At 52.9% G+C, this 14446-nt stretch overlaps 1 protein-coding gene across 5 annotated transcripts in view; it reads right to left on the bottom strand.

Annotated features, from left to right (window-relative positions):
* Positions 1–14446, bottom strand: part of RAP1GAP2 (RAP1 GTPase activating protein 2) — a 172485-nt gene that overhangs the window by 57357 nt on the left and 100682 nt on the right. For 4 of the 5 annotated variants that reach the window (XM_081805540.1, XM_081805542.1, XM_081805539.1 and 1 more), the window contains one exon: positions 7953–8037. In XM_081805540.1, coding sequence (XP_081661666.1) covers positions 7953–8037 — 85 coding nt within the window. Of the gene's footprint in view, positions 1–7952; positions 8038–14446 lie in introns of those variants that run through there. The other variant, XM_081805544.1, reaches the window with a different exon arrangement.

The raw sequence follows: 14446 nt of genomic DNA, 5'->3' as shown, positions 1-14446 counted from the left end.
TATAAAATGGTCAACAAGCATGTGAAAAACTGTTCAACATCATTAGTCATCAGAAAAATGCCAATTAAAACCACCAGGAAATGCCCCTACAGGCCCACTCAAGAGGCTAAATCGACACAGACTGACAAGGGCAAGCTTGTGGAGCCGTCACCCTTCTCCCAACGTTGCCAGCAGCCAGGGAAATGGTACAGCCATGTGGCGATCGGCAGTTCCCTATGAAGTTAAAATTCACCTACCCGTTGACCCAGAAATTCACTCTAGGTATTTACCTCAGAGAAATAAAAACACATCTCCAAAAAGACAAAAACAATGACACAAAACAAATCGGATTGTTCACAGCATCTGGCTAGTCGTCACAGCCAAACTGGAAATAACCCAAATGTCCCTCGACAGGGGAATGAACGAATTGTGGTGCATTCGCACAACGGCAATGGAAAGGAACACACTACTAACCCACTCAGCAGCATGGGCAAGTCCCACAGACGTTATGCCGAGCTGGACACGAAGGAGTACGTACTACATGATTCCTTTCAAATTAAATTCCAAAACAGGCAAAACAAATTAAGAGTGGAAAAAAAAAATCAGAGCACTAGCAGCTTCTGTGGCAGGGGGCAGTGGGGGTGGGGGAAGTTGACTAGAAAAGGACACATGAAACATTCTGGGGAGACAGAAATGTCCTACACCTGAATCAGAGTAGGGTCGCAGGAATGTATCCATTCATGAAAGTGTACAGTTAAGATTTATGCATTTGGGGCGCCTGGGTAGCTCAGTCGTTAAGCGTCTGCCTTCGGCTCAGGTCATGATCCCAGGGTCCTGGGATCGAGTCCCACATCGGGCTTCCTGCTCGGCAGGAGGCCTGCTTCTCCCTCTCCCACTCTCCCTGCTTGTGTTTCCTCTCTCGCTGTGTCTCTCTCTGTCAAATAAATAAATAAAATCTTTAAAAAAAAAAAAAAAAGATTTATGCATTTGAATGTAACTAACTTTTCTGAAAAGCAGTTATATCTGAGGTGATTTGCAAGAAGTGTAAGCTAGTTGGCCTGAAAGCATGAACAAAATCAGGGAAGACACACACATGTGCAGATATGCACACACGAGGGGCAGCTTCAGGCAGGGGGTGCACATGTAGATATGGCCATGTTCTTAAAGCCTCCCAGGTGCACCCCCACAGATCCAGATCCAGGCAAGCCGTCCCTCATGTCTGCCCTGTCCTGGAGCTCCTGGGAGGTAGCTGCCGAGGGGACGACATCTGGACGGGTGACATAAACAGGGGTCTGCGTGAAGAGCACGGACGACTCTCCCAGGGCCCAGTGTCACCAAGAGAACCTGTGCGGTGGTGGTAATGAGGGAACAAATATTTGTCCTGACTCTCATGTCGCTCTCCAGGGCTTTCTTGAAGAGAGGGAAACTAAACCGTCCTGCTATGTCCTTGAGCCCTTCCTGCCCCAAGAAGGTCCCCAACATCCTTCTCACAAATACCTTCTCACCTTGTCCAAACAGAATGGGTAGATTTCAGAGAGGCCAACACACCCTCTACTCAACCCTGACAGAAGGGGGCAGCCTCCCTTCCCAGCACGGACAGAAGAGAGGAGGCTGGAACCAGGAACAAACCAGAGAGCTGGCATCAGGCCTGAGGCTGAGCTTTAAGCTGGAAAGGAAAGTCCAGCCCCTCCCTAGGGGGATAGAGGCTGATGGGCAACTGGTGAGCCTGGGGGGTGGGAGGAGGACACCTGCACAGCTCGGCCCAAAGGGAATGAAGAGGGTGCAGAGGACAAGCTCCTCAGATGGGCAACTGGTAAGCCTGGGGGGTGGGAGGAGGACACCTGCACAGCTCGGCCCAAAGGGAATGAAGAGGGTGCAGAGGACAAGCTCCTCAGACTCCATTTTCTTCCCTAGCATCTGGAGATTTATACACCTGCCTGACCTACCCCTGAGGGTTTGGAGGGCATCAGTGAGTCATGGAGAGCTGAGTACCAAAGGAACAATGTAGGAACAAGACTTCCTGCCCATCCCCACAGCGGGAACCCCAGGCCCCCATTACCTTCTCCTGGAAAAGAGATCTGAGAGGGACTGCCCTCAGACTCACACAAAGGGGGATGGAGAAGGTCTGAGCGGAGCTGCCCTCAGACTCGCACAAAAGGGGATGGAGTAGACTGAGCAAGGGTCGCCTCCCAGCTGACCAGACCACCTCAGGCCTGGTGGGGATCCAGAGACGAATATGACAGTTCAGGTCAAGATCAGAACAAGCCCAAGCATTGTCACCTTCAACGAAATGCCCTGCACACTCACTGTGAGCTGGCAGAGAATCAGGAGGGTCAACCCCAACCCCTTCACTTCACAAGGCCCAGAAAGGTGGTTGTCTCAGGTCATTCCCAGGGGGTTAGCCCACCCCCGTGCTTGCCATCAGGGCCCTTCTGCCCGCCCCACACCGCCTCCCCAAGAAGTCATCCTCACTCCACTGAAAAGCCCACATGACACATTTGAGCTCGTCACATGCTGAGCCATATGGTTTCTTCTGCTCAGTTAAGGCCCCCTGTAGACAGCAGGCTCTTTTTAAGGGGTGAGGACTGTGGCCTCGGTTTGACCCCACAGAGCCCAGCGCAATGCTGGGCACACACAGTCGGCCCTCTCTAAATGCCCTATTGATCCATCTGGGCATGAAAACCAGATCATAAAAAATGTGGACCTGGAAACAATCCACAGCATTCCCAGGGAGACAGCCCCAAACCCCTCTCCCAGCCCACCCTGCATCATCCACAGTGTGAGTTCTGGCTGGAACTGGGCTCTCATTCAGCCCATCTGCTTAGCATCTCTTTGGTTGCTTTTTCTCAGTTTCATGTTAGGGAAAAAAAAAAAAATTTCCCCTGAACAACACAAACAGCAAAGGGGCGGGGGAGGGGAAGCAAAGACCAGTTGCCTCAGGTGCTCAGTGGGGGGCAGGAGCCTGGGTTGAGGAGGTTCTTGGGGGGCTGCAGGCTCCCTCTGCTCCAGCAGTCCCTTCTTGGCGGGAGAAGCAACCAGAAGAGGGGCTGTCCTGGCTGTGAGGGAATGGGATGAGAGGAGCCCTTTACCAAAACTGGCTGGGTGTGAGAACTGAACTTACTATACTGACCATAGGGGGAACACCACTATCTTCAGGAGGATCTTAGGTGAGTCCAATTTCCCATCCAATTTATCTATAAAAGAAATTAATCATCCTTCCCTGACATTCTGTGACTCCCAAGCCAATCCACCCAAGGTGGAGGCCTGCGAGCCCTGCCCCAAGCCTGCACTGCGGAGGGAACCAGGTGAGTCCTGCCCCCACTGCCCAGATGCTGGGGGTAGGGAGGGGACAGTGCTGCAGAACCACAAAGCCAGAGACCCTGGAGAGAGGCCAGCTTTCACCCTGGATATCTCAGACATCACTGTGCAATAATAACCTGGGGAGCTCGAGAGATCAGCAAAGCAGAGGCCTGATCCCACCCTGGAGCCCGACATCACGAGTGGGAGCCCAGGTCCACGCAGGTAGAGACCCCACCTACGACTGATGGGGAAAGAGGGAGTTTCCGTCCGAATCTTAAAGAATACATGGCTAGGGGCTTTAGAAAAGTATTAGCTGGAGATAGAGGGTCTGCCAGGACATGGGATGCAAGCAAAACCAGAGAAGTAGAAGATCAAGCACAGGCTTCTCCGACCTGCATGTCCCAGACAGTCCACACACCATAAACATCCACCAGGACCCACCCAAGCCACAGACTAGGAGAGTCACTGCCCACAAGGAGCTCGGTGCTGGGCAGTGAGAGGTGACCGGCAACAGGACCTGGTAAATGCAGTCAGAAAAGGGATGCTCCCTCTGTGATGAGCAGGCTGGCAGGAGGATTGTGGTTTTAACCATATGAGTCGGTTTGCTTTGCCAAAGGACAAAAAATATGCTAGCCACAGACAGCCTCCTAACCACAGCCACGGCTAAGTCTTTGCCACCGAATAAGCCCAAACAACAGTCATAAAGAGACCCCTAAGTCCAGGTACACCCACACATACACACTGACCCCCAACACCGGCCACAGAAGGGTCCCAATCCCAGTGTGAGCCTTCAGGGTGACCCCTCATATCTTCCTCTGAGTCCTCAGCTCTGACCTTGGCCTTGGGGCTTTGGACAGGAAAGCCACCCAATAGGTTGCTGCTCTACTCTGAACCTGCCCAGAGTTCCAGTCAGGCCAGCCTTACCCCCGACAGCCCGCTGGGCCCTGTGCCGGCGAGAACAGAGTAGACTCCGGTACCCAGTTGACGGTCATAAATAATGGTTTGAAAGAATCCCTGTGTTAACTAACAATCTCTTACTTATGCTGCAGATTCCTGACCAGCACCCCTCCCTCCTGCGTCCATGTACCGTCCTGGCTCCCTCCTTTCAACATTTCCACTCACTCCTCAGCCCACCCCCATCTGCTGCCCCCTCCTTCCTCCCCAGAACGGTTACCAGGCCGCGGTGCACTCCCCACCATACTTGGCCCCTCTCCCGCAGCTGACACGGCTGCCCGGTCTCCCTTCGAGAAACGCTCCTCCTACCCAGTCTCCAGCCTCCCCCACATCAGCCTCTGCCCCCCAGGGAGCCCCTCAGGGCGCCACCCCAGGAATCTCTCCTCTTCTCACTCCACCCTCTCCTGGAGCACTCACTGCCCCTGGCCCAGCCCTCCACCCCAAGCTTTAATGCCCACCTCTAGAAGAATGGCTCCATTACTACCTCCAGTGCGTACCCTCTTCTGAGTCTGGCCCCCAAATACTCAGCAGCTCACTGACACCCCCATTTGTGTCTCAAGCACGTGCAACACAGAACTTAGAACTTCAGCCCTCATCCTCCCTTGGGGTCCCCCGTCTCAGAGAACAGCTGTACCATTTACCAGTGGTTCCAAACCCAGGGCCACTCTTGCCTCCTACCTCTCCCCAAATCCTCCTATCTCATCAGTCTACCTCCTAGGAAATCAGAGCTCTGACCACTTCCAAACAAGCCCACAGACCCCTCAGAGTCGGGTCACCATCATCCCCTCCCCACCCCTGCACCGGACTCCCTCGGTGACCTCCCAACCCTTCCCCCACTTTTCCACTCTGCGCCTCCCACAAACTCTCCACCCAAGAGCCAGGGTGAGTTTTTCCAAAAGTCCCATCATTTGGCTACTGCTCTGACTAAAATCTTCAAAGACAACAATGCCCTTAGGTAGGATAAAGCCCAAAATCTTTAACAAAACTTCTGAGGGTGTAGGTGGAAGGGATGGGCAGAGTGGGTGCAGGGGACCGGGAGGCAGGGGCTTCTGGTTCTGGAATGACTAAGGCACGGGGTAAGAGGCACAGCACAGGGAATAGAGTCGGTGATACTGTAATAGGTGTACTGTGACAGATGGCAGCTATACTCGGGGTGAGCACAGCAGAACGTACAGACGTTGTCCTCGTCCAATCACTATGTTGTACACCGGAAACTAATGCAACATTGTGCCAACTATACTTCCACGTTAAAAAATGTTCTCAGATTAAATTTTTTAAAAAGTAAAGAATAAGGGGCGCCTGGGTGGCTCAGTCGTTAAGCGTCTGCCTCCTCTCTCCTGCTCCAGGGGCTCACGGAGCCTGCAGCACTATGTCTGCGTACCCATCCCGAGATTCCGCCCTCCTAAGGAGCTCCCGAATGATGCAGGCCCTGCTGGTCCCTCAGCCTCCCTTTGAGTAGCAAGCATCTAGAACACTCTCCTCCACCCTGACTGCACCTTTGCCAACAAGGTCCTACTCAACTGCCAGGGCTCAGCTTCCACATCATTTCCTAAGAAGTCCTGCCTGATGCTCTCCAAGGTTAGGTTCGATTCCCGCACACACCCCTTTATATTGTCCCTGAGCTATGCTGTGATTCTCCTTTGGAACGTTCATCACACCCAACTGTCCATCCTTCACCTTCAAGTTAGTTTTTCAACTTTCACCCCCGCCCCCCCAGCTAGATGACAAGCTCCAGGACGGCGGGGACCGTGACTCCGTGTTCACTCAGCACCGGGCCTGGCACAGGGCCAGCACTTGTGGTAGAAAGCTGTTTGTGCCTGCCCTGCATCCATCTCCCCATCTTCTTCTCCTAATGACACCTCAATGTTCCTTTGAGGAACCACCCCTCTCCCACTCTCGGTTCTTTGGGCTTAGATAAGCGGGCCTGAGACCAGGTCTGGCCAATCAGAGCCCCCACCTCTCTGGCCACAATGATTGTTTCAGAACTAGGCAGGTGACCTAAGCCAGGCCCTCAAGCTTCCTCCCTGGGACTTTCGTTAGAAGTACTGGGGGAAAGATACTCTTCTTTCCACTGAAGTTACTTAGCAGGTAGGAGCTACTGTCACCATCTTGGCACCACAGAGACAGAGCTTGACAAAGAATGAAACCAACACAGAAGAGAGATGGGAAGAGACAGATCTCATAGATGTAGCCATGCCTAGAGTCTACACTTGCCATTACAAAGCAATAAATTCTGTTCTATGCTTCAGCCAAAGTGAGTTATGTTTCCGTCACTTGTAACCAAGAGTCCTGACGAATACAACATTCAAGCAAGTACTGGGTGTTGAATGAAATAACTGAGCATGTGGGTAAGGGAAGCCTGCCAAGAGAACTCAGTGACTCCTCCTAGGAGACTTCCAGGGTTCTCCCTGCAAACTCCCACCACCCATGAGCACAGTGACAAGGATCCCACATCCAATTTTGCAGACCAAGGGGCTGAAACGCAGAATGGTAACATGCTTCTCAGCATTACCCTCTGCAAACAAACCACCCAGCACCTGGCTCAGGTGCCTGCACTGGGATTAGGCTGATGGAGGTGCTCTGCCTTTCAATGCCCCTGGATACCCCATTAGGAGGAAAGCAGGGCTGTCCACAGTCAGCCCTGTGCCCCACCAACTCCTGAACTCCTCAGGCTCTGGCTGTCATTCTATGATATTCCCCCTTGATGCCACCACACAGCTCTCTGCATGGTGGGCATTCAATATGGGATGATAACGGAAAGGTGGCTTTTACCTACTTCCTTTGAGGGGGATCATTTTCCAACAGATCAGATGAGGGGAGTGGGGGTACAACAGAGAGCAAGAGGAGAGAGGTGTGTAATTATTTCCCTGTGAGTCATCACCTAGCAAAGCCCCAGGACAGAGATGGAGGGTGGCCTAGATGTCCCCTCAGATGACTCAGGAAGCTAGTCCTCACCTGGCACACTGTGAGAGGGAGGGAGGGAGGGAAGGAGCATCATGCATTGCTGCCTAGGCAGGAATACTGGCTGAGCCAAAGTCCTCCCTGAGAGCCAGCTCGGGCCTGTGACCATCCTGTCAGGGGGCACTGATATCTGAAGGGAGCCGGGCATGGTGCGGGGAGGGTGCAGTTGCCTCAGCTCCTTTCCAGGAATGAGCAGGCTGGGCCCAGGGTTCTGGGAGGTGGTCTCCCAGGAAGGACACTTGTGAATGAAGTGCTAATAGGAAAGATTTACTGACCCCAGAAGCTCCAGAGCAAGTCTCCCACAGGGATTGGGGTGACAGGGCCAGCCCAGGGGGGCCAGAGGCAGGTAGAGCAGCATGCAAGTGCCACCCAAGTCCCAGGAGGGTGCCGCCCACAGGACCCGCCTTCCCCAGCCCCGGCACCAGGCAGCCCTCCTGGGAAGTAGCCCCTTAAAAACAAAAAACCAAAAAAAAAACAAAAGACACCAGGCCGCAATCCCTTCTCCGCCTTTTGGCTAAGACCAAGTGAAGACAGCAGGCTACACTCTTGAGTGTCCTCACTCCCTCCTGCCTGGGCCCCTTGTGCTCGACCCCACAGCCCCCCAAGGCCTCATTCAGCCTCTGACACCCCCAAGTCTCAGTCACACTGTCCTCCTGCACCGGTGAGCTCAGGTAGACACTGCCTCCTGGGGTGTCGGGGTGCTCTGTGGCACCCACTGGGCCAAAAGGACAGTCACTGCCCAACTCTAGGCCTCTTACCTTCATAGTGGGAGGTGCGGTGAGAGGGGGGGACAGCGGCCGGTCTGGGAAGGTCACGTCCGGGCTGTTGGCCAGCTCCTGCTTCCTGTGAAGAGGCCACAGAATACGGGAGAGGTCAGAGGTCAGTGAGAGCCTGCCGAGCCGTCGCCTCTCCCCGCCTACAGGAGTGGGCACGGGGACCTGCTCTAACACACACCGCGCGAGACCAGGCTGCACCGCACTCTCTGCTGGGGTGTTCTAAACTTTGTTTTGTTTCGTTTTAAAACCTAGCACAGTTAGCCTGGTGGTGGGTATTGAGGAGGGCACGTTCTGCATGGAGCACTGGGTGTTATGCACAAACAATGAATCATGGAACACTTCATCTAGAACTAATGATGTAATGTATGGTGATTAACATAAGAATAAATAGATGAATAAATAAATAAATATTTAAGAGCAAAAAAAAAAAAAAAAAAACCTAGCACAGTCCAGGGGCACCTGGGGGGCTCAGTTGTTAAGCATCTGCCTTTGGCTCAGGTCATGATCTCAGGGTCCTGGGATCGAGCCCCGCATCAGGCTCCCTGCTCGGTGGGAAGCCTGCTTCTCCCTCTCCCACTCCCCCTGCTTGTGTTCCCTCTCTCGCTGTCTCTCTCTGTCAAATAAATAAATAAAATCTTTAAAAAAAAAAAAAAAAAAACCTAGCACAGTCCAGTGTAGTTAGAAAATACCTTTTATTTTTTTTTAAGATTTTATTTATTCATTTGAGAGAGAGACAGAGAGTGAATGAGAGAGAGAGAGAACACAAGCACGGTGAGGGGGGCAGAGGCAGAAGCAGGCTCCCCACTGAGCAGGGAGCCCGATGTGGACCTCGATCCCAGGACCCCAGGATTGTGACCTGAGCCAAAGACAAACGCTTAACTGACTGAGCCACCCAGGCACCCCTGTTTCATTTTTTGTTTATTTATTTGAGAGAGAGAGAGAGTGTGCGCAAGCAGAGGCAGGGGCAGAGGGAGAGGGAGAGAGAGAATCTCAAGCAGACTCCCCGCTGAGCGCAGAGCCAGACCTGGGGCTCGATCTCACAACCCTGAGATCATGACCTGAGCCAAAATCAAGAGTCGGACACTTAACCGACTGAGCCCCCTGGGGCTATTCCACATACGGTTCCTGTACCAGCCATATCAGCATCACCTGGGAACTCGTGAGAAATGCAAATGCTCAGGTGCACACCAGAGTCTCAGCCGTGGGGCCTAGGAATCTGGGTTTACAATCCCTCCAGCTGGTTCTGATGCACAGTGCAGTCTGAGAACCGCGCTCTGAAGACAGAGGACCCACAACACCCACAGGCCTCAGAGGCACGGACAAATGTTGAAAGGCATCAAAATAAGCGTACCGTTTTACCGCAGTGACACAGTGGAAAATAATTAGGCCCTGAAACTGTAGCAGTTACCATTCATCTTCAAGCATTTTCATTTGTCAAAATTATAGAGGTTACTAAAATACAGCTATACATTCAGTAGATGTATTTCTAAATATAGTTGAATTCAGGACCAAAAAAAAGAGAGACAGAAGAAGAATATAAACATTTGTGAGTCATCCTTCCTGGGTCCCCTTTGCCCCTGTGAACACGAACACACACACACACACACACCCCACCCCCCCAACCCTCCCGCGGCCAGAGAGCTGACCCTGGGAGGATGGGGCTGCCTGCTGTGTAAGCTGCAGGTAGAACTTATTTTAGTCCATGTGGGCTAGGACCATGGAGAAGCAGCTCAACAGAGTTGTGTCACCATGACAACACGACAGCAACAAGTTCACTGCTCTCACATTCTCCCCACTTTCCATCTGGCCCTCGCTGGTGACCAGGCGGTGCTAGCTTGCAGTCCGATCCCCGGGCAGGATGCTGGCAGTGAGATAAGCCTTTGGAGCAATGGTTACGCAACAGGGCCAGCTGGGCAGAACTTGGGGGAGCCCCAGACAAGGGCCTCTGGTGTCCTGGACGTGCCCTGGCTGTCTCCTGAGACAGCGTGGAGCGGCGAGGGTAACGGTATCAAGAGCCCAAGACCTGGCTGAGCCGCCAAGGCTCCCAACTTTGCAACTGCTTCCTTCTCCAAAGCCCCACCCTGAAGCAGCCGAGTCAGTCTGACACCTGGGTCCTATTTCAATGTCCAAAGGACCCCCACTGCCACCTCAAGAGAATGCTTCTGTACTTTCTAGCCCACATCTTGCCAAGAGGGAGGACAACCCCAACCCCAGACCTCCTTCATGAGAGAAGCCCACGCTCCCTACAGAGCCTCGCCCTCTGCCTTTCCACAAGAAGCCCTTTTGCCCTGAGAGCCAGACACCACCCCAGCCTGGCTCCCCTTAGCCCACAGGGCAGCCCAACCTGAAAGAAATCAGACCAGGTGCTGTGGGGCCCTGTGTACCCTGGCATGACCCCTGCCTACCCCTGCCATGGGCCATGCCTCATTGTCCTCTAGGCAACCAGGTAAGGAGGCTGCGTGAACATCTGGCTTCGAAGAGGATCCATATGACCCCCATTAACCTCAACCTGCCAATCCCCCTTTCTGATCCTCCATCTGTCTTTTTCTTCATGTCCTCCTGAACCTAGCTCTCATTCAGGGTGGGGAAGAGGGGGGTGCCCCCCTCCGGGTCCAGACTATAACTGGCACAAGAACCAGCAGGGCCACGAATCGTGCAGATGTGCACACACTCACGTGCAAAGGAATGAATGAGGCTCCTTCTACCTCTCAGTCAAGAGCCACCACCTCCCCTTCCACTGATGGCCTTGGGCCAGTGTGGGGTCCAGCCCAGGTTCTGGCCCTCTCCTGCCTGTGGACCCCACGGAGCTGGATCCCGGCACAGGCTCGCCCCCTCCAGCCACTCGGCCCTCTCCCAAGCAGCTATTGCTCCCCGTCAACGGGCTAGTCCCTGAGAGCCATGATAAGGGAAAGGGAGGGGCGGAAGGATGAGCAGGGATGGGGGCACCACCTTCAGGTCCCCTGAGGTGAGGATGGACAAGGACAGCTCCCCTCGGAGGCCGGGAGCCAAGGAGAAAGAAGCATGCAGGCAAAGGACAGGAGGTAAGTCCCTTGCCCAAAGTCTACAGGATGAGGCTGTGGCACACTTGCCTGACCGCAGTCCCAATTTGTAGGCACACGAATCCTAGAGGAGGGCAATGTTGGCAGATTTTTACTATCACTGGTGTAGGGACGCTCATACACAGAGTCACGCGGTCTGCTTCTCGCCATAAGGTGCAAGACGTCCACGCCCATGGGACCACAGCAGATGCGACTACTACCCAAGGCCCCTGAGTCTCAGGCAAAGGGCCCCCGCACCCAACCCCTCCTAGGCTGAGCCCCGCTTCCCTGCACCAGCCTGTTTTCCCTGGATGCCGGCATAAGCTCCTGGGACCAGTCACCAGGGAGTGGTGAGGACAATTCAGTGGGGGCACAAGGTGTCTTCCAGTCAGAAGGCTTTCCGGAATGGTGTCTGGAGCCTGGAAGGTGCTGGAGCAGGAATGAGCACCAGTGGCTAGCGGCTTCGTGCTTGTTCTAGGGCTCTGTCCAAGACTCCGGATGGGGTGCCAGGGTGGACAGAAAGCAAGACTGCTGCCCTCAAAAAGAGCAGGACTCAGAGTACACACAGGCCCTTGGTCACAGACCTACCCCGCCTTGGTACACCGATGGCTTTGAAGGGCACCTGTGGGAGGGGACAGGACACACTGCTCCATCCCCATTCTCAACTCCTAGAAGCCAAAGGTACTTAATGAAGCACCAACTGCCTATTATGAATCGTGTCCCCAAAAAAAGATAGTTGAAGTCCTAACCTCCAGTACCCATGAATATGTCCTTATTAGGAAATGTAATCAAGTTAAGAGGTCATTAAGGTGGCCCCTTAATTCAATTTGACTGGTGTCTTTGTCATCGGAGGACCAAAAACAAAGACAACGGAATCCCCCGCTTGCGCCTCACCACCCCTGCCATGGTCAGCGGGGCTCAACCTCGTCCTGCCCCCGCCCTCACAACCTTCGTGTGCGGGAGCCACCTTCCCGGGGACAGCCAGGCCCAGCCCGGCCACCAGCTGGTGCGAAGACAGAGTAAGAACTTGGGTGCTCAGTGCCCTTCCAGCCCTTTCTCAAGCAAACAAATCACACACGAGTAGGTGAAAGTGACATGATTATACCAAGAAGTAACCTTGAATCTGCTCTCATTTATTATAAGCGAAAGGTAAATTATTAGCAGAGGTGGTATCCTTACTATTATTTGTAACAACTTTCTTGTGACCCACAGTGATCTTGACATTGTCACGGCACAGAGTCTGAAACTGCCTCTCCAACCAGGCCAGCCAAATGCTCACACACAGCTCCAACGACGTGGGGTCCCAGACCCACACAGGGACCCACAGGATGAGGGAAAAATGGGAATGGAGAGAAGGCAGAAGAGGGAGGAGGAAGAGCATACACTCTGCTCAAAGAGAAAGGTGATAAGCGTGGACACAAATGGGCAGGTCAGCGGCCTCCTCCAGCCTCTGGGGGTCGTGGGGGTGCTACCTACTCAGCATCCCTCTGTCCCGGAACCACCTAACACTGAGGTTCTCTGCTCTGGGATTCCTTCCCAGGAAACATGGGCAAACCTGGGGCAGCTGGGAGAGGGTCTAGCTGGCTTTAGCCAAATGCAGATCTCGAGAGGAAATGATCAAGGAGCCTGTGGAGGAAGGTGAGAAAGCCAGGGGATGGTTCACCCAGATGGAACTATTCACCGCCCCCCCGCCAGGCGAGGGCCCTACTTACAGCACCCAGGCCTTCTAGCTCCTTCTGTCCAGCCTCAGATTTCCCTGCCCTAGACCATCTGAGGTCATCTCCTCCCCACTTCTATGAAAGTGCCCTACGCTAGGGATCAAGAGACTCCCAGGTTCCAGTCTGGATCTACCTGCTACCCCACTGTGTGCCCTCGGGTAAGTCACCTCCCCTCTCTGGGTCCCACTTCCTTCATCTGCAAAGATGGGGCGATGATGTTCTGAGGAATTAAATGTCATCGCTATGAAATAAAACATAAAGTCCTATACAAATATAGACCATTAGGGGCACCTGGGTGGCTCAGTCGTTAAGCGTCTGCCTTCGGCTCAGGTCATGATCCCAGGGTCCTGGGATCGAGCCCCGCATCGGGCTCCCTGCTCCGCGGGAAGCCTGCTTCTCCCTCTCCCACTCCCCCTGCTTGTGTTCCCTCTCTCGCTGTGTCTCTCTCTGTCAAATAAATAAATAAAATTTAAAAAAAAACAAAAACAAATATAGACCATTATTATTATTATCATCTTTATTGTTACTATAACTCCTAAAACGGTGATCTGATCTCCAAGTGGAGAGAGAGAAGCAAGGAAGGGTCCAGGACTGTTTAATGTCTTTGAAAACATTTCTGGCATTTCAAAAAAACACCAATTCTAGCCCCAGGGATCCACTTTCAGGATCATAATGATCGGTTAATAATCAACAACAGGAAAAATACCCACCTACCAGCAGACGGCTCTGGGGCCAGGTTTAAGCCCTCCTTCTGCCAGAGAGTTCTCCCAAACCTACAAACTCCCTGTGCATCTCTCACTCCACTGGGGCCCCAGCCACCCAGCCATATCTAGCTCTGCTTTCTCCTGCTTTCCAAAGAGCCAAGCTAGAAGAATGCAGACAGCTGGCCACTGTAAAGAGCTTCCCAGGAAAACTGAACCAAAAGGAACGAGACATACCATTCACAGCAACTGAAGGCGGAAATAACCAAGTGTCCATCAAGCGATGAACAGAAAAACAGAATGTGGCCTAGCCGCAGGATGGAATAGTATTCGGCCATAAAAAGGAACAAAGTACTGATTCAGGCTACAGTGTGGATGAACCTCGAAAACATTATGCTACAGGAAATAAGCCAGACACAAAAGGCCACATACGGTGTGATTTTATTTACAGGAAAGGTCCAGAACAGGCAAATCCAGAGACAGAAAGTAGATCAGTGGTTGCCAGGGCCTGGTGGGGAGTGGGGAGGAGCAGGGAGTGACTGTTAATGGGTTCGGGGTTTCTTCCTGAGGGGACAAAAACGTTCTGGAACTACATAGGTGATGGAGGCACAACTGTGTAAATATACTAAACAGCACTGAATTACACACTTTAAAGGGTGAATTTTACGGTGTGCAAATTATAATTCAGCTTTTTAAAAGGAGTAAGAGAGAAGGGGCTGAATGGGCTCTATTTCTGTCATTTCTGCTGCCTACTTTCTGCCCTGGCTGCCTTTTGGTGCCCCCAGGGCCCCGGGCTGCGTGCAAGCTCTGGCTTTGTGGCAAGACTTCAGACACCAACAAGGGCTCCCTCATACTCACACCTGTTGAAAGCAAGGCCTTCACTCTGGAAAACAGTATGGAGGTTCCTCAAAAAGTTGAAAATAGAGCTACCATATGATCCAGCAATTGCACTACTGGGTATTTACCCCAAAGATACAAAAGTAGGGATCCGAAGGGGTACGTGCACCCCGATGTTTATA

The sequence above is a fragment of the Leptonychotes weddellii genome, chromosome 15 (assembly GCF_054177405.1).
Source record: "Leptonychotes weddellii isolate Sample4059 chromosome 15, ASM5417740v2, whole genome shotgun sequence".
NCBI classification, from domain to species: Eukaryota; Metazoa; Chordata; class Mammalia; order Carnivora; family Phocidae; genus Leptonychotes; species Leptonychotes weddellii.
The sequence above is the reverse complement of the archived record's forward strand: the minus strand, read 5'-3'. Positions and strand labels throughout refer to the sequence as shown.